At 44.3% G+C, this 20,822-nt stretch overlaps 1 protein-coding gene and 1 long non-coding RNA gene across 2 annotated transcripts in view; one reads left to right on the forward strand and one right to left on the reverse strand.

The window, feature by feature from the left end:
• The window catches only part of MTHFD1 (methylenetetrahydrofolate dehydrogenase, cyclohydrolase and formyltetrahydrofolate synthetase 1), a 40,711-nt gene extending 32,485 nt beyond the window's left edge, over positions 1-8,226 (reverse strand). Inside the window, exon 1 of the mRNA XM_057383793.1 lies at positions 8,125-8,226. Within this exon, the coding sequence (XP_057239776.1) occupies positions 8,125-8,165 (41 nt within the window). The 5' untranslated portion in view covers positions 8,166-8,226. The remainder of the gene's footprint in view (positions 1-8,124) is intronic.
• Positions 8,227-8,254: 28 nt separating this feature from the next.
• Positions 8,255-19,810, forward strand: LOC130584045 (uncharacterized). Its single transcript, XR_008966483.1, has 3 exons — positions 8,255-8,582; positions 15,070-15,266; positions 18,261-19,810. It is a non-coding gene; the product is annotated as an uncharacterized LOC130584045 (long non-coding RNA).
• Positions 19,811-20,822: the final 1,012 nt, after the last annotated feature.

Consider the following 20,822-nt stretch of genomic DNA (forward strand, 5'->3'; position numbering starts at 1 on the left):
ACTGACAAGCACATACTTATACCTCAAGTACAGAAGTGCCAGCAATCTCCAAATAAAAYTGATGCCCATAAATCACTAAAACACTTTGGAACCAGGTGCATTCAAACTTGTAAAATAATTTTTTTTAAGTCCACATCGTGTTTCTTCACCCTCCTCTTCATGCTCTCATAGGATACAAAAGTAAAAAAAAAAAGTTCAACATCTGGCACGGAAACTCCTGGGATTTCAAACTCTTTCCATGAAAGGAAATCCCCTTTCCACCTATGCTGTGTTAAAATTACCTGAATCCCAGAGGGACAGGTAAACACTGTCACAAATGCTGTCCTGGTAAAGGATTACGAATCTATAATAGCAAAATTCTGGGAAATAGCTAAACCAGCAGGAGGTACCCGAAGATACCTCTCTTCTAACAGCTGGTCAATACTATGTGTTCCCATTTCCTGCCTGCTTGGCCTAAGCCAGGCTGGTGTGGTTGCAGTCCTACACCCACCTTTTGCCCCCAGTTTACTTTTGAGCTTTCCAAGACACATAAGCCTCCAGCCCAAAGGGTTCCAAATAAAACCAAAACTTCACCATGAGAGCAGAGAGGAGAATGGGAGGTGACAGAGGTGAGGAAAAGTCACCAAAACGTGGTATATGGCTCAGGTCAACTCTTCAATAAAGGAAAAGATACAACTGTAAAAAAACCAACTTAGAGCATGAGAGGTTTCACTGATCAGTTAGATAAGTTCAGATGTGTGTTCACACCCAGTTTAGTATGAAATATTTTAGAGGTAACAAGCACCCACCCCTGAAAATAACCACTAACAGCTCAAAAGCCACTGTGAACACCTCTCCCCAGCCTTGCACTCCTAATTTCTCAGCCACTCTCAGATGCATAATCCTTCACCAGGGAAGGTGGAGGGGAAGAGGCTCTRGTGCCAGGTTCTACTGCGGTTCTACTGCTCCATCTCCTCACCAGAGGCAGTCAGTTTTCAGAGAGAACTGGCCAGTTGTGCCCACTTCACAGGCTCACAGCCCTGGAAGGAGGCTGTGGCACTGCACTGCAAATGTAAGAGACACTCACTCTGAAGCAAAAGCAAAATCTCACAGGACAAAGAGGCTTGATAGGTCTGTCCTCATTGGATCTCCATGCTGTGTCCCACCCCCTATTCCCAGAGATGAGAGGGTGCTAACATCACACTCAGCAAATCTACCCTGCACCAAACTCCCTTTTGTTTAAAACACAGATGGTCTCCTTGGGCTCATCTACTCTCAAATCAGTATCACCAGATCTGCTACTTCCCAAGTGRAACCAGACTTCCCAGACTGGAGGAGGTGCTGTTGGTGCACATTAAAAATGTGAACAGCAAAGGTACAGGGACAGAATAAGCAGCTGATGCCAGCYGGTTGGCTGGGATTCCTGCCATTTAGGGAAACTCCAGGAAAATAGACAGTGAGGCAACTCTACCCTGCAACTATGAGCTCCAAATCAGAAAYGCCAGAGGCAGGAAGACAAGGGAATGAGAGCAGCACACAGCTCCCTCAACCCAGCAGCACTGACCCCAAGGGACAGCTGCAGCTGGCCCAGCCAGTAGCAGCCCTAAGGCCGTTTTAAGTCTCATCTCAGTGGGAGTCACAGCCTACAGCTACATCCCAAATCATGCATCTCTCCTGCTGCATCCTGAATCATGAGGTCAGAGCTCTGCTGCACCTGAGGAGTAGGTTCAGAGTATTTATGGGTGTTTGCACCTGTCCAAGTGGTTCAAAGTCTCTTAAGACACTTCAGAAGAAGCAGCAGTTTTCAGGCTTACTGAAACAGTAGTTCCAAGGCTTCCTTTGGCTGTTACCTCTGTAGAAAGACTTGACACCAAGACTTGCTGCTGAGTTCAGAAAACAGTGTCATAGCAAACCTTATCCCAGCATTTCTTTGTGCTTAAGTGAMAAAAATTCATCTGCTGGGTAGCAAAATTCCCAACTGCCTCTCCCTACACTCTAGCTGCAAGCCCCTAGGGAAGGCACCTGAGCTCGCTCATGAGCAGCCTGCAACAACAACATAACAATCTCAAGGAGCATCAGAAACCCCCTGCATGTGGTCTATGAGCAGGGGCTGCAGGCAGCTCAAGGGAGCTATTTCTGAGAACAGTCTCTGGTGTTCCAGTAAGGAAAGGGTAGMACTGGTTTGTGGCAAACAAAAAGAAATGCAAACAAACAGGAAATATAATTTATGATGCAGCCAAGCCCTTGTAAGGGACAGCCAACTAGAAAAGGTCCCAGGTTTAGGCAYTGCTTTTATTCCTGTCTTTGCAGTCGAAGAGCAACAAGCCCACCCAATTTCCTGCATCCTCTGTGAAGCAGGGCTGTGGTGTGCTTTTACCCCCAGCAGCCACAACTATTCACATATTACACTGCTGCCATTTCCTGTAATTAGGCACTAGCTCGCTTCCCCTTCAGCTCCAGAAAAAAGATAACACACACAAACATACAAACGAGGTGCTGTCAGTGGTGATTTGCTTTAAGAACCTTGAATCAAGAAAACACTTGTTAGACAGCCACCTAGTGTTGGGTACCACTGCTCTCCAGTGGTCACAAAAATGACAGGAGCAAAGGCTTGGAGTAAAATTCAAGAAAAAAGAAGAAATCCTTGTTTTGACTCCACTTACACAAACCTTACCACATAATCTTTTCAAGCCAGCAGCTAYTTAGTTATACAGTCTGCAAAACTCTATTGTGGACCTCAGGCCTTCCCCAAGATAAAATTTCATATTGATAAATCAACACCACATTTTTACTAGCTGTATGAAAATTCTTTCAAGTCTTTAAACAAAATATCTACAATTCTGTGTGGCTGCTTCTTCAAAAGCCTTGTCTCTGACTACAAGCCCCCTCCTGTGCCCATGTGCCCTTCCACAAACAAACTTGTGCAGCAAACAAAAGTCCAGGGTCCACACAGGTTAAGGACAGCACACAGCTCTAAGCATACAATGCAACAGCCAGCTCCAAAGATTAAAGAACTTGTTAGCWTTTCTTTCCCTAGACTGCAATAGTGAGTTGAATTTAAATTTACTAAGTGAATTCCCCAGAAATTCAAAGGATGAACCACACTCTTCCAGCTGTGCCGTAAATGGAGACAGCATGGCTCCCATGTTAGGCAGAACCCCATATTTCCCTGTGGGATAACAGACACACTGCTCAGCTGCTGAGTACACACAGCACTGTACTGAGGATGACACCAGGCTGTGCTTCTGGTCCTTCTGTGAGTAACAGGGTCCAKGTCTATGTGAATACTTCCAAACATAGGACCTGGCAAACACCTCCTCAGAGACAGGGATGCTCCAGGAGATGCCTGTCCCCAAAAAGAGGAGGGTTCGGCTTTACTGCCTGGATCACAGATTCCCCAAGGGTTTCATAAACATGCTGCAGAAATGCTCTTGGCTGCAGCCCTACAGAAATGGCTGCATAAGGCTGATGGTCCTCCCCAGGTCCTGAACCATCCTGGTCAGAGCTGTTGTCCCTGCAGCACTGCCAGTGCTCACCACCTGTTGCTCCCATGACCAACACCATAATGTGGAAAAACAAGCTTTCCCATCTCCAAACCACCATGGCACTGTGCCCCAGCTCAGGACAACTGCATTATCTTAAAATACTGCAAGAGGCTGCAAAGAAAATCTCACAGAACACCTCACTTGTACCCAGAGGAGGTACAGTGGAGTCTCTCCTGAGGGCTCAATGAAGWGGCACTGGGATAGGAAACACCTTGGGAAAGACCTTATGAACACTGCTGGCAATTCAACAGATGGCTCCAGTTGAGGGAAGACATCATGTAGACAACAGAGCAGGCATCAGCTCTCAAGTTTCCCACCCACTTGTCTCATGCTCCACCACKGCATGCTCCTGGCACACTGTCATTRAACTCCTAGGAAAAATGCCTGCTACTTTCTACCACTTTGATGCTCCCAAGTTTTTTAACCACCTGTTTGGTTGWGTCAGCTCAAATACTTGCATGAGGTCTCTTCAGGCCAGATGAATACATGAAGATATTTCTGCTTTTTGGATGCTTTTTCATCATGCCCAAAATTTTAATCCAAGGTGAGCTATAAACAAATGCAAGGTGGCTCTGAGAGACAGGCCACAATTGAGGCACTTCTCAAATGTGGATGGCAGACAACAGAACACAGAGTTTAACATAAAGCTGAGTCTTTAAAACTTAGAAGATTTTGCCCCAAACATGAGTTATGATATCATATCCCATGCTGGAACATCTATCACACTAACCAGGTCTGCTTCTCAAAATGGATACGCATACAATACCTGACTGTCTGGTGATTTAATCAGAGGAAAACACAACAGGAAAGGACTCAATCCACCTTTGTGGGGCTGCAAGCACTCCAGACAATACTTGGGCCCTATCTACAATGCTCTGCCTTCTCAAGGAGTGAGATTGAGATATTGATATTGAGAATGCCCCCATTCATTCCACAATGGGGACAGGGCAGTCCCCTACGTGTTCTTTCCCTTCTATGTTATCTGGTGCTGRTGTGCACAGATCACAGATCTGTGGCCCTGTTGTACCCCAGGGTTGTTGTTTTCTTCTCTCTTATCAACTCTTTAGTGCAGGATTTAAAATTTTTTAAAATTGTGTCTGCACAGCACTGAACATAAAAGGTTCTTGCTCATATTTGGGGCCACCCAACGGGACCCACAGTTCACTTTAACTTAGACCAGCCACAACGTGGGACCCTTCMGTGCAAGCCTGAAACATTGTGGGTAGCATCTGGTAAATGATATTGCACAAGTGAGGGATTTTTTTCCAYTTGAGTTTCTATAGGAGCTCCAAAAAATAGTTAAGGCCCAGACTGAAAATGCCAAGGAGTTGTTTACTGCACTGTTACCTCCAGTTATAAGCTAAGCCTGATCATCACTTCATTAAACTCAAAGCACTACCTGGCCCATCCCTAGGGACTGTGAGGGGTATTAAGTTTTCCCTGCCATCACAACTCATCAACCACTTCCAGACCAGAAATGTTGGTCCACTCCTAGGGCTATCAACCAATTCAGGCCAAGCCAAAGGTTTCCAAACCTGGGCTCTTTCACATGGTAAACACTGAAAACAGCTCACTGCAGTGGACATAAACTGTAAAGAAAAAACACTACCATGTTCTGTTCTGAGTATCTATTTTAGAAACAGAAACAGAGATTTGTTGGGTTTTTTCAGGTAATACCAGCAATAAAAGGTCGATAATACTGTATTTTTATTACTTTCAACCCTCCACATCATGTATACTTAAAGCACTGTTTCTCTTCCCCTAACTAGTCATTTGTTTTACTGTTATACAATAACTCATCTTTTGTGACTCATTTGCCAATGAGGCAAATTTAACTTGCAGCAAAATCTAAGGCTGAATTACTAAACAGCCACTCAGAGAAGTAGAGGAAAGCCACCCTGAGGTAACTAGCCAACTCAGACTGATGCATAACTCATCCAATATTTAATATATTTCACACACTGTTCAGGCTTCTTGTTTGTACTTACAAACAAGCAGTCTTAGAGATGCATTAACAACAAAATCCTAAACTGAAAAAAATGTCTGCTGTGTTCTCCTTCCCATGCCCAGCCCAACCACATTCTCCATCTTCACAGGTAATCCTCAAAGCCACTAAACATGGCAATTTTCCTTTCTACATCTTCTGAGACTTCCAAGACTTTCTAAGGTGTGAACCAGTTTTATCACCTCATCAAGTTTTCCTTATTTATGAAGGCAAGGAAACTCTCTCAAAATATTTATTATCTTTACATGTTTCACAAGAATAAGAATGCCAGTATCACCTGATTTTTGCTCAAACAGGTGGCATGACTGTGAATTAGGTTTTTTTTTCATCTATTTTGAGGAAAGGGTGCTCGGTGGCTGGAAGAGAAAGTTCACAATACTTATGAGCTTTGATTTAAAATACATGCAGAAACTCAGAATTGCATAGCTCGAACRCTACTTGTTTGATTCACCTCATGTGTCAAATATTTGACTGACTTACAAAAAAAAACGTTTTTCTCGAATAAAGGGTAAAGTAGCAAAATCCACCCCTTACAAGACAGTAACTGAAAAGGTTTGGCAGTTGATATAAAGTCAGGGACATTCCCTTTCTACAACAAGCAGTTCAGTAGAAAATTCCTAGAAAAACCACATGCCTATCACTTCKGCTGCTGCTGCCAGACTCTTGGCCTGAAGGTGAACTCTGGACAGTGACAATCCTCAGGACCAGCACTTCTCTAGAGTGTCTGGAAGAAAGGGACAGGTGTCTCCACGGTGGATAGCCCAATTCCTTATGACTCCTTCAAGTTCTMCGCTAGGAAAAGGCAGAACTGCCTGAGGCCCATATGGAGCAGATGATGCTTTTGCTCTACTGGATGAMAATACAGCATAAATAAAGGAACTGAAGGACAGCTGGACAACTGCAATTATTTTTCCATTTTRTGGTGTCTTCAGGTCAAGATTTGATGACTCTGAGAGACAAAATTCAGCCAAACACCTTAAGAGATGTGCTGGAAGCTGAGTAACCTTTCTTTTGTATGTGCCTGTTAAAAGCCCATGCTTCTTTGTGGGTATTTGAACATCATGTCCTCACCTCTGAGAACTGCTAATTTACAGCTTCCACTATAATAGAGAAAACAAACAGAAATAAAAAATGTCACCTCTGTATCTATAAAATTAAATAACTAATGCAACATGCCATACCAAATAAGCTGAAAGTTCTAACATGAATGATCAAAACGCATTCACTCTACCCAAGTTAGCATCTTTCCAGGACCTATTAGCACTTCAGGGTGACTTTCTACGACAGAAAATAAACCTGCAAACAGGCAAATCACGAAGTCCCCCCAGCAACAGGCACAGGCATTGCAGAGTGTGCTGGCTTCATCACTGCTAAAAGGAGCAGGTGGAAGGAAGSATGTAAGAATGAGAGACTGCAATGCACAGGTGATACTCGCCCAAAAGTTACCAGGTAAAAAACATGCCAGCAGCCTTTCCTCACGGATATTCTGATTCAAAGCACATTAGGCCTTGAACTACTTTTCACAACTACTGCTRCTTTTCAGAACTACTCCACTATTGGTTAGATGTAGCTGTGTGGTACACAGCAATATCTTAACAGCAGGACTAACTGCTTTGCTTGGATTGCTTTATACCTTCTCAAATATATCCCTTCTGTCTGAATTCCCTGATTATTTTGACAGGAGGTACCCAGTGAACCTACCTAACCCAACCCTGTTTCCACAGAATATAACAGAAACATTACACTGCATTTTCCCCAGGATAAGGGAAATTTATYTGGCTTTCTTACCAGATGTGTATTTAGAGTGACAGCAGGAAAAACAAGCAAACTAAAGGACACAACACAGGCTCACCGACACCCAAGGCTTGCCAGCTAAATGCTGCAAAGCATGAGAATGCTTTTTTCCTTCAAGATCTCACAAATCTTTCAAATAACTTTGGCAGGACACCTGTGAACATTCAGCTATGTGTTAGCCAAGTGTGCATTAACGCACTTTGCCTGAAAGSGGAGCAATCAACACCTGGACAGGATGAACACAGAGCCCACACCTAAAGCACATGTTCCCAACTCCTGCTCCTAAAGCCCAGCTAACACACACAGAAGCCATAGGTCAGAAAGTGGCTTCATTCCAGCCTGGGATCTCATCTCATCTCATCTCATCTCATCTCATCTCATCTCATCTCATCTCATCTCATCTCATCTCATCTCATCGATGCTGAGCAGTCACCAGGTGCTCTCTGAGGCTGGGGCTGCCAAAGAGACCCCACCAGACGCACCGCTGGTTTCTGGGGGGCTCTGACACCACCTTATATTCTCCTGAACATCTTTAATACTGTACTTCTTCTAGCAATTCCCAGTTTTCCGCCAGGAACAAGTGCGCTTTGGCTGCAACATAGTGGAAAAGTTTTAGGGTGTCTCCAAAGGTGTGTGTCTGCCAACAGAGCCCAGAGCAAAAGCCCCCCACAGCCCATCCTGCTCCCAGCACACATGGGAGTCGCCGGGGCACCCCTCAGCTCCCCGATTACAGCGGGAAGGACAAAACTCCCGCGGCTCCCACTTTCCCGCCCGAGCGCTGTGGGCAGCCCCGCTACGTACCCGGAGACAATCTTGCCGCTGAGGATCTCGGCGGGAGCCATGGCGAGGGCCGGAGGGCRGGCGTGTGGCGGTGGTGCTGAGATGAGCGCAGCGAGGCTCCCGGGCCGCTCTGAGGGACGCGCTGCCCCCCGCGGCCGCCCCACTCCCGCCCCACGTGGCCCCGAACTTTCGGCCGCCCCGGCCCCGCCGCGCAAGCGCTGCCCCCGCCCCGCTCCGCTCCGCCCCGGGGCTCCCTCAGMGCGGGCGGCGGGAGCGGGGCGGTTCCGGATCCCTCCCGCGGCCCGGCCATAGCCTGGAGCAGCGGGGTTGAGATCCGCGGTGAAATGGCCGCCAAAGCGGCCTCCAGAACGCCTCCGAGGCGGCGCTCCCGGGCTCGCCCGGCCCTTGCTCGGCTGGAGAGAGTGAGGGTGAGGGGTGCTGGGCTGTGCACAGCGAATGCTTAGGAAGATCCCACATCGGTATGAGAATAATTCGTGTTTCTGGTCCTGTGGTTCTCATAMCAGGTTATGCCAATAGTAGAAGCTAGGATTAGAATCATAGAATSACAGAATGCTTTGGGTTGAAAGGGACTTGAAAAGAATCTCTTTTCAGCCCTCCAGCCATCAGCAGGGACACCCTCCAGCAGACCAARTTACTCCAAGCCACATCCAACCTGGCCCTGAACACTACCAGGGATGGGRCATCCACAGCTTCTCTGGGCAACCTGTGCACTCTCTGTGCCTTCTGGCTCTGCATAATGTATTTAACGTTGTGAAGTGCACAAATTATTCAAAACTTCATAGATTGGGTAGAGGGTCTTGATGATGAAGGCTGTCTTCTTGCTTCAGTTCCCAGAAGCATCTTGCTTAACAAGTACCAGCTTGTATCCGGTGTCAGAGCCATCTGGTGAGGGATGAAAACGGAAGGCTTGAGGAAATGCACGAAAATTCCATTTTCTCACTARCCAGTGGAGGACAGTGGTCATGAATAGGGCTGCAGGAGCAATCCAAACCAGTAACGTCTGCAATACGGAAAAAAGTATGTCTTCTTCCATGTTATATTCTATTAGTTTCAGTAAGAGCATCTTCTGTTGATGTAGATGCACCTCATGCTCCAGCCAGTTTTTGACTATGGCTGTATCTTTCTGGTTCTCCTGCTTCAGGCCAGGGTGGATGGCTGTCAGATGTAGGAACAGGAGGTAAGAGGGAAAGGGGGCTGATGAGGTCTGTTTGTGGAAGGGAGTCTGTCTGGTGGTGAATATCTCTGGCACCAGGGAGGTGGAATCCCCAGCTGACAATAAACATCTTGCCTTRGGAGCGGATTGAAGGGGATAAGCTGGMATTTCTGACTGACAGASACTTMACTTTRCAAACTATAAAAGCTACRCAAACTTKCACAAAATCAGAAGTCTCATACACACGCCCTGTAGGGCTTCTCCCCAAAGTCTGGATGCAATTTCGTGGTTACTCTTCTGGAAGAACCTTTTATCATGCACTGCATTTATATCTACTAGTAGTTCTTTTGTTTATCCTCTGTAGTAAGTAAGCCTGTTAAAGTCTCATGTCTGTATTTTTTCCTTGTGTCTAAACAAGTAAATAATTCATGTTGTAATTATCTGTTTGATCATCATAAAGAACTTGTGAGGGAGAGTGGGTTTGGGTGCTGGCCACCTCAATAAAATTGCTGCCTACTGCCAGAAACCTGAGCAAAGGCAGGGAGTTGTCTAAGCTCTCCCCTCTCATTCATAACAGGGATGGAAAAAACAGTTAAATGTCACTGAAACAGATTTGCCCAGGATAATGCTGTTGTTACCAAGAGAACTGTTAAAGAACTCATCAGTGTTCCCTGCTAATGCCTGGCACATGGTTAGAGAGCAGGTCCAATCATTCAAGAAACTGGTGATAAAATGTTCTAGGGCAGAGAACTGGCAAATTGGGATCAATGCTGGGCTGGCCCCACAGCGTTAGGTTGCTGTTGGGGAATAGTTGCATATTCCTGTGCCTCCAGTAAACCAGTGCTCTTACTGTTTTGGGGCCTAGCAACATCTGCCACATGGCAGTACAGCAAAGAAATGGGGTAATCTCACTGCAGATCATCAAGYGATGGAGARTCAGGACTGAATGCTAGAACAGCAGTGTTYCTGCTGAGAATTTGAGGCTTAAGAGGCCTTTGTGAAGTGCTTCCACATAGATTTTTGCTTTAAATGGAATGAATACGTTTGGGAAAATAAAGTATCCGTTCCGAAGACTTTGCTGAGAAAACTTTCAGTCCTGCTACTCCATCATGTAATCAGCTCACAAAGGGATTTGGGGARCTCTTGGATTTCAAGCAGGGAGAAATACAGGTCTTAGAGTTTCCACCTAGGGCACAGAACTCTGAGGATAGAGATATACAGGCCCTTCTGTTTCAGAAGCTCAGAAGCTTTAAGGTTGCTTCTTTGTCATTCTCAGAGGGGAATATAAATCATAATAGTTCAAAACTTATCTGAGGATAAGGCTTTTGTCCTTTGTGTTTGCTTTCATATACTAAAGAGTGACATCTTTTCTGCTTTTTTTTCTGCCTTCTTTTCTATCATTGGTAGAGATTGCTACCTTGAGTGATTAAACTTGAGTTAACAACGTGTTGTAATTGTAGGATCAAAGGTCAGAAATTTCTTTGTAAAAATGACTTGGAAAAGTGAGAAAACATTGTAGTTTACAACTTTGATGTGCTAAATAGAAAAACATAGGCATTAATACAAAAAGCTAGAAGGAAACTTTTCCCCCCTTCATTATGTATTCCCTTTATTTCCTGGAATGCAACAACAGGCACCTGCAGTATTATACAGTCAAAACTAAGATTACGCAATGGTCAAGAAAAGGGATTTTTCTAGGCTGCTTAAAATTCTGTGCCTTAGTTGTTTCTTCTRTTGCCTTTATCCTGAGGCCTGAATGAACTCTTGGAGGGGGAAATGACCCAGAGTTAAAAAAAAAAACCAAAACAAAACCACAAAAGATGAACTCCTTCAGCTAAGGACTGGATAAGCTCACAAAAACAACTTTTTCCAAAAATAGACCTGACACTCAGGATTGCAGGGATAGAAAATAAAAGAAAGCCATTTTGTTTAAAATATTCAGGTGACCTTGTTCACAGAGGAGCTGTAGATTCCTACCCAGAGCTGCTAACTTGCATGATTTACATGTGTGTGTGAGCAATAAACCTCTCTTCTTGCTTTTCTTAATGCCCCAGCTCCTGAAAAATAGATGTGTTATGATTACAGACAAAACTTCGAAAATTACCCGAATTTATTGTAGAAAAGGATCTATGAGTACTCCCAAACAACTTCTTCTATTGCTTTTTTAGTTTTGATCCAGATTCTCATTTTCAGGAAGGGACATACTCATGAATTTTAAGTACTTGTGCCAGAAATCAGACTGGCCTTCTTTTATAAGAGCAGGAAGTCCTTTTGTATTTCTAACTTGTCTCATGTGGCAGTCAAGCTGGGATTGTTCCTCATAAGTTGTGCACGTCATGTCTTTAGGTAAGAACATGTTCTTTAACATTTACTCTTTATTGTCATCCTGAGATCAAAATGCTTGTGAAGGAGAGGGAGAGGAGCAGAAAAGAGATTATGTGATGAGAAATGGCCAAGCTTCTGCTCAGCTCATAATCAGAGCCATATCCAGCCCTGAATTGCAATCAAAAAGTTAAAGCTACTGTTCAAGTATAGGAACTCGCAGAGAAACACAGTAGCAGAGGAGACAAAMATTGTGGAAATGTTTATGAAGTTGACAGCAAAGATCAATGTTTTGTGCATTCAGTACCAAGGCAGACTTAGTACCTAATAGYTGATAGGATAAAGGATAAAAACAGTTACTTCAGGATAGGCTGAAGCCTCAGTATAAGAGAGATCTCTGCTATGAGTGTTGCCTCAGCACAGCTGTTCTCCCTCACTCACCTCCCTGCCAGCATCCTTGGGTTTGATTTGGCAACTTCCACAGTGTGACTGTTTACCTTTGCATCCACCCCCTCTTACCCAACATGTCAAAAGTTATGAAGGTTGCTCTTTAAAAAAAAAAAAACTCTGAAGGCTGCAAAACACATGCCAGAAAGACTTTCAGTGGTACTGGTGAGCTAACAGCTGTGCCTCTGATGGCACARGGCCCAAAACCTGTGATTTGTCATGAGAAACTGATCCCAAATCATCAAAGTGAGGAAGAACATTAAGCTTTGCTTTACTCATTAAGTGGGATGGCTAGGACAGGACATTGTTTCCAATAAAGGAGGAGGAACAAAAAAGTTTGATGAGTTTTATAAGCCTTGCTCAGAAAAGAGATTTTTGAGAAAACCTGTTTTCAGGAGCATACGAGAAAACCAGTATTAGACTTTGATTCTTCCAGCGTTTGTGGGGAACGTTTCCTGCTTAGAGATGCCCCACTGAACAATGAATGATGTTACCCAAGAATGTACCTTTGCCTACCATGATGAGGGACACAACTTTGTCACAGGGTAATAGTGACACATTTAAATACATGCTATTGGTCCACTCTCCCCTTGGTCAGAGGATGACTGAACTTTGACATAAGGTTTGTCATTGATCTCAGTGTACAGCCCTTATGGCCAAGCTGTGTTAATGATGGCTTGWGCTATGATTTTGTTCCATCACAAAGTGTTTCCCAAGTGTAGTTCTCTCCTAATCTGTTTAGCCATATCATGTGTTCCATCACTGAAGTAAGATGGTGGTGTTAGAGCCGGCTGTTGGACAGAAGTAGCTTTCCTGGGTTGGGATGGTATTTGCTCTCTGGCCTTCTCCTCGGGGTTCCTGGTCTTACAGCTGAGCTGGTGGAACAGAGACTTGGAGTGCTCATTGTCCACTTCAGTGCAAAGGCAGACAAATTACTCAAATCACTTYCAAGCACAGATTTAACTCCAACAAGCTTGTTTGTAAAACCAGTGAAGGGTATTTTTATCATAGGTATTTCTGGCAGGGAGGTAAAGCTGGTTTAATCCCACAAAGTGGCAATAACAGACCTCTCAAATGCTTTCCTGAGCCCTGTCTCCAGCTTGCTGATCACTCGCCTACCATGCMGGGGTTTTGTATGGACCACAGTTTATCTGTTACTCTAAAGACAGCAATAACCAGCTCAGATTACYTCTGAATTTCCACTTTTGTTACTATGCCAGTGACACAAATTTGTACATAGTTGAGTGAATCTTCCATTTGCTGCTCTTCTTGTTGTTCTTTTAGCTAACTTCTTTTAGCTACATCATCTTACCTTCACACAGAAATCCAGCAGTTCCCATTGACCTCTTAGGGATCCTGCAGAAGGTCTTGGTAACAGTTTGAAGCATTTTKTGTCACACTGGATTCCAGTGAGAGCAGTGCTAGAGTGCTTGATAAATGTGGGCCCTAGGTTGTCCCAGTTCTTTGATTTTAAGAGGGAATTCAGGTCAGAGAAACTATTTTCTAAGTAGTTCCCTYTCTCACATAGTAACCATTCCTAACACTGCTACTGCATGTTGGGGCACTCCCTGCAATAAACAACAGCCTAATTCACTGTCCCAACCTGCCTGCGACTCGTGTATTACCACATTTTCCAGATAGAGTAGCTGAAAAAGAAGGGAATATTGATTGCCCAAAGCAGAATACACAAATCAGCAATAGAGCTGTGATTAACTACCTTGGCATTTCCACCTCCTCCTAATTCTCTTTGGCTAATAATTTTTAGTTTACCGTGTGTGGCTTACAGAGGACTTTCCCTTCCTTTTTTTTTTTTTTTCCCCAACTGCTAAATTTCACTAGTGGACTATGAAAAAAGCATTTCCAATGTTTTTCAAGTAAGTACTCTCAATACCAATTCCATCTTTCTAACTGCATAGGGAATTGCACACACTGACACAGACAGAGGTAAGCAGGGGAAAAAGTGAGTTTCAGGGCTGTAGATAGAAGGATGTCCAGTAGACAGTCTTTCTGTGCAGTTTAATCCACACCACACTGGCTCCCAGTTAATTCTCCYAGCTCAAGCAAGAACATCCCTGGCAGAGCAAGACTGCAGAGCTAGTTCTATGCTGTCTCTGCAAGAATTTCCACAGGGCACTCTCTCAACCGAGTTGATCCTGCTCTTGCAGTGTCCTAAAAAGACAGGAGGAAGGTGAAAAGATCTTATGAAGTCTGTGGTGGGGTAAATCAATGGGCCATAATTCTGTCAAGTGAGGTTGGAGGTAAAAATAGGTATAAATGTTCCTGGTTTTCACTTCAAACTTGGGTGATACAGTCTTTGTGTTTTCTTAATATCCACATGCTGAGCGGTGTTGGGTGATGCACACTGTAGTATGAAACAGGCTTAAGAAGTTGCACCCTGGTGCAGGTGCTTGTGTGTGTAGTAGCTCTGCTCTGGAGCCCTCTGCTTTGCAGAGCAAACCACAAAGAGCCTGTGCTCGAAAACTCTGCCTGGGACAGAGACAGTGGCTGGTGCTGCCTGGGCCACAGGAAGATTCAGAATTGCAGTGGAACAGGATTATGGTGAACTCAGCAGGGGAAGTCTTCTTGGCCTGTGATTCCTCTTTGGAATGGCCTAGAAGCCTGGAGAAGAAAATGAATAATCCTTCCAAGAGGAGCTGTGCCAGTCAGGGGTGTTACTGGTGTCCCTCGTGCCTGCCACAGCAGTGAAGGACTGGCAGCAGATTCAGAAGGAGGCTGAATCCTTGTTTCAATCATACAGGATCAGCAAAGACCATATTGTAACAAAAAATCAACAAGACAAACAGATTGTGCCCTGAGACCTCTCCTGCSGTGTAACATTGACACTGGTGCAGGCATTGACCCTGTGGACGTTCATGATGGTATGTCAGTATAGGAACAGATAAACTGTATGGTCTGAGTTGCTGCCACAGTTTACAGCAGTTTCATTTGAAATATTCTGGATGGCAGGGGTGCACAAAGCATGCTGAGACTTAGGACTCTGAAGAAAATGTCTTTTTCTTTAGCTCAGCAGTGGAAAAAGTCAACATTGAAGAGAGCTCCCCACAGCCTGCATCCACAGCAATGCTGAGTGCCCCTAAATGGCTGTGACTTCAAAGGATCAGGCCTTGAGGATGGAGTGGAAGAAAGACACCTTTACTACAGCYGTCTGTTAGCCGTGGCCCTGTGTAGGGTGGTTTATGCTCCCATGTCACCTTCCCAGGTATGGCTGCAGTATTGTTCCATCTCCTGCTTTCCAYTGGGATACACAACTCTGCAAGAAGGAATCCCAGAATTTGTTGGATGGAACATGGGTGGTTCTGTTTTTGTTGTTTTTGTAGGAATACTTTCCTTGTTTGGGAAAGCACTTTGAAATATTCTTTTGGGCAAAATCCCTCTCGAGCAATTCTTGCTTAACTGGATCCAAGTGCCRTTGAAATCAGTGAGGTTAATACTGTGCCTGCTGGTTCAGGAAATTTGTTGTCATCAAATCTCCACCTCCTTATCAGAGGATTTCACTTGAGGCATGATGTTATTGTTCATCATCATTGATGTTAGCAACATTCATGGCATTTTAAGAGAGAAAAGTACAAAAAGTAATAATTGGTTGTTCTATAAAGAGAAATCACATCCTCATCCAAGCCGAGGCCTTAGATTTTGTTAATAAAGGAGTCTGTCATTGGCATTATTAACATAAACATTTAAATTGTTTTTATATCGATAACCTTTTATTTGCAGCATAACAGAATTAAGCCTTTTAAACTCAGCATATTCAGCCATGCTACTGCTGGATTACTGGGAGTTGGGGGAAGCCTCTCCATTCCTRTGGCAGTGTCATCTCTCAAAAACACAGCTGAAGAACCATAAATTCAAGCTAAAAATGACTCTATGAACTGAGCAATCTGTCAATAACCTAAGGTGCTAGTCACAACAGAAAGGACTCATWTGGGGTGCTTCCTCTTGGTGCATGTAGGGAAGCTTTAGGGTGGAGCAGGGTTGTGAATCCTGAGATGTCAGGGGTCTGGTTGCAGGCCTCAGTCAGGGCATGAGGAGCTGTGTGTGCATCTGCACTGCCCTCAACTCATATCTCAGCAGCTACAGCTCCTTCCCCACCTCACTGCACCCAGTGTGAAGCATTTCATTATTACCTCTTAAATGTAAGAACTGATGCTGGTAGCTCTCAGTGTGAGGTTTATTATAATTTATTTGAGTGTGATTATTACAAGGGGAAGAACATCCATGTAAGAGCTGAAATTGCTTACAAACACAAACACAAACACAAACACACACTCACACTTTCCTTTAGTCTCTGTGATTTACCATTTTCATTGCCCTGATGCTGCTCAATGAGCTGGAAAAACAGTTGGGATATGGAGCTTGGCTTTTGTCCTGGCTGTTTCCCACCAGTACCCATCTTACGGATGATGTGGGCTTAGACTTGGAAGATTTATATTGTGTCATAACAGAGGGCTTCTGTGAAGGACAATTGGCCAATTTGTCCCCTTGCCATTGGCCATATGACATTCCTTGAGAGCCCTGGGAAGTGGGGAATGGAGGAGTCTGGTGGGCTGCTGGTGTCCTGCCAAACTGCACTGCAGGGTACCTGTGGCAGAGCCTGTGCTGAGCATCTGGATGAGCTCAGGCTTTCCTTCTGACTGTCYCAAATCTCACCATGACATAAATATGTGCTTCTGAGCTTGGACTTGAAACCAGGCCGCTTGACTGCAAGATGAATTTGGGCTTAAAGCTGAACAGACTGTCTTGGAGTGAGTGAACAGCATTACACAGGTGTTGTGGGTGACCCTGTCACCAAAGCCTCTSTCTCWCCTTCCCCCCATCTGGAYAGGAGAAAGAAAATATRATAAAGGTTYATKAGTTGATACAARGATTGGGAGAGATCACTCATCAAACACYRTCACGGSCAAACCAGACTTGAATTGGAGTTGTTAATTGAATTTACTACTGATACAATCAGAGCAGTCTAATGAGAAGTAGTATAAGACCTTTAAATCACCTTCCCCTCATCCCTCCCTTTTCAGCTCTACCTCCTCCMCACCMRCAGTGCAGGGARATGAGAATGGGGGTTGTGGTCACTTCATCCCATTTAGTTCTGCCACTGCTCAGAGAGAGAATTCCTTCCCCTGCTCCAGCTCCACCGTGGGTCTCCAGGGGCTGTGGGTAGATCTCTGCATCCCAAAGGATGTCCATGGGCTGTAGGGACACAGCTGCCACATCATGGGCTGCACCAGGGACTGCAGGGAATCTCGGCTCTGGTGCCTGGACAATCTCCTGCCCCGCCTTCTCCATTGATTTTGGTGTCTGCAGAGCTGTTCCTCGCACAAATTCTCACCCTGATCTTCTCTGGCTGCAATTACATTTGCACAAGAAGAAAATAAATTTTCTTCTTGAATCTGTTATCACAAAGACAATGCCATCATTTCTAGTTGGCCCAGCCTTGGCCAGTGGCATGTTCATCTTGGAGCTGGCAGGGATTGGTTCTGCTGGGCATGGAGGAAGCTTCCAGCAGCTTCTCACAAAAGCGACCCCTGTAACAGCCCCCACCCCAGTGCCAAAACCTGGCCATGCAAAACCAGTACAACAGGTCCATACCAAACCTCCCAGCCCATGGTCTCTTGTGCTGATCACTGCAGTGCTCTGGGTTAATGGGAGCTCTGAGGACAATTTGCTCTAACAACTGCCACCTTTGACATTGTGCATTTTTTAATGTAAAATTTAAGGTGTTCCAAGCATTGTTAGCAGGAGTACTTTCCAGGKTTTTGTGGGAACAGTTCTCCCAGGTACCTACTGCATGTCCCTTCATTAATCAGTCAGAATATTCCAGGCTGGAAGGAYAAACATGAACATGAGCCAGTGTCCTGTTTCCATAGTGCTCCCTATAGCAATACAGTCAGAAAAGTCTGAAGGGGAGTGTCTTCATATGTGAACAAATTAGAAAATGAGGGCATAGTTCAGGTGTCTGTGCCTCCCTGTTACTTTCTAATGAAGAYGGGGTGAACTCTGGAGCTCTTAGCATTTCTCATGCAGAGTTGTCTGCTGCACATTAGGAATTTGATTGTATTAGTCGTCTCTCCAGAACTTATCTATTCCCAGAATCACCATTTGGGAACATCTCAGACATTCATGTCATAATCTCTTTGTAAAAAATGGTTCCTGGCTTTGTTTTGGCAAGCTTTGGTATTGTCTTTCTTCTTTTCAGTCCTGACCTCTGGATCCAGCTGATCTCTCTGCTGTTGYGCTGATAACTGAGAATGGAAGTGGCCTCTTGAGAAGCTCTGGTCAAACTGTTCTASTCAAGCAGGATCAGCTAGATCAGTCTGTCCAGAACTGTGTCCAGATGGGCTTTGAAGATGGATGCAGAGCCCATAACTTCAGTGGGTAACCTATTCCAGTGTCCAGCCACCCTCACATCTCCTTTATTGTTGTTTCTTTTCCCTTTTTGTCTCAGCTATTGTTGTCCTGAGCCATTTATGCTGAACTGTGCACTCTGCTCTAGCCATCTCCAATGCTTAAACGTCTCCCTCCTCAGGCCCACCTCATGTCAGGAGGCCCTGAGCCAAACCAGAACAGGTGGTAATCCCACCACAGGACAATATTCCTAGGAAGAGTTTCTTCTTGGTATAACTTGAATGTATGCTTTGGCCAGTCAGAAAACATAATTTTTTTTATAAGCCCAGAACACTGCCTATCAAAAAAGCCTTTTTGAGTCAGCTTTACAGAGCAGAATGGACAGTTAATTAGTAGATGAAAAGGACAACATAACCTCCGATCAGTTGCTTCGTGTAAAACTTCATACTTTTTCAGGACTGTGTTTTAAGAAGTGCAGAATGTTACTTTGTTTTCTTTTGTGGGATTTGTTACAGCAAGGCTGCTATCATCAARGAAAAAGGCTAAAATTCAACTCAGCCTGATTACTTTTTAATCTAGAGTTTACTGAAGACTTTGTACACCCACGTTAAATGCCCAGTGAGAGCTAATATTTGTGATGGGAGGAAGAGGAGTTTTCCTGAAGATACAGGCAGAAAACACTGCTCATGACAATGCTGAAGTAAAAAAAATTGCATCCTACGCCCCAGAATTAGCAGACCTCAAATACTTCCTTATGGCATGTTAAGAAATGAACACATAAAGAGTTTGGTGATGTGAAGAGTACTCACACCAAACCCCATGCTTGTGCCAACCCCAATTCAAACTTGAGTGTGACCGAGATAACAGACTAAAAAGTCCCTTGTTTGGTTTTTGGTGCTACTGTGCCATGGCAGGATCCTAGGATAGTGCTGTTTCTGCTGTGGGGTTGTGATGGAACACACTGTGACATCCCAGCCCATTGAAGTGGGTGGGAATCTTGCCATTTGTTCTGTGACTGTCAGTGACTTCTGTTATCACAGGTGATGCAACATCTGTGGTACAATGATACAAACGTCACAATGTAGGTGCTTGACCCTGTGGCAGAAAAAAAGGCAAACAGTGACAGTAGCTACCAGCCAARGCAAATAAAGACTTGGAGGATGGAAAGTTGCTTAGGATTTTCTTCTAACTTTTACAAAGTGTTGTGGATGCATACAGAATTTCTATTCTTGTTGTTAACTTTTACAAAGTGTTCTGGATGCRCACAGAATTTCTATTCTTATTGTTAACTAGCTCTGAAGGATTAGTCAACTTTTTGTAAACAGTGAGAAACATTTTGGCTATAGCACAAGTTTAAAGTAAATGCTTCTTACACAACAAGAGCAGGATTCAGTGCTTCTTTCTTGGACAAACAGGAATTTCACAAAAAACTTTAATTTTGCTCTGTTAGGTCTAGATTAGGTTACCTGTCAGCTACACCCATAGGCTTTTCCCTGTGGGCTGAGCCCTCYGAAAGTTGAGGGGCCAGCTAAAAGCAATCACTTCAAATGGGTTTTAGGCTTTGTGAATATGTCCCTGACTGCACAGATATAGCAAACACTGCATCTGGTAATGGTGAAGGTCAGCACAAGCTGAAAATCTGCACTGAGCAGAAAGGACCTTTTAAGCTGTGTTTAATGACTGCCCTAAGCTCACTCTCTCTGTGCTTTTCCACAAAACACCAACAGCTATATTTAAACAATCCTGAAGGACTCTCTTGGTAAAGGCAGTGCTGTCACATCCCATCCTGAGGGASCGATGGATATGAACTGAACCTTTCCCCACCCTCATGACAAGTGGCAGTGACAGCACATGCTGAACACAWTCAGACAGTGACAGTGTTCCCAGCGAAACACAAGCTCCCCTGAGCTTCAGGAGCACAACTGGTTGGGCCAGACAGCATTTTGCTCAAGGCCTTTCCATGCTCCCAATTTTACTTCGAGCCAGTTATTTATAGAAAGCAATGTGAATTCTTCTGTATCAATCTCTTCCTTGCAAACCATTGCTCTTTGAGAAATGTTTTGTCAGTTCCATGTCCTGCAAGTGGTAAATACTGTCAGAAGTCCCTCTTGGAAGAGTCCAGATATCCTGCAGCATATTTGGAGAGTTCTCTACACCATCCAGAAAAAAGGGAAACATATTCAACAGAGTATGAATTAAGCCTGCCACTCAAGCTTGTTTTATGAATATTTATAGTTTCCGTTAACTTGAACAAGAACTTAGTGGATCTAATAGTTTATTCTGCCATTTGCCCTTGTATCAAAACATTAGTGGAATTAATCTGGTAAAATCGAAAGTGTTGAAAGGCAAAGCAGTTTCCAGGTGCCTGGTGAGAGATCAGTAGGCTGAGAATAGACAACAGAGTGTTTTTTCT

Source organism: Malurus melanocephalus, unplaced genomic scaffold, assembly GCF_030028575.1.
Source record: "Malurus melanocephalus ecotype Western Australia unplaced genomic scaffold, MMel_1.1 scaffold_659, whole genome shotgun sequence".
Classification (NCBI taxonomy): Eukaryota; Metazoa; Chordata; class Aves; order Passeriformes; family Maluridae; genus Malurus; species Malurus melanocephalus.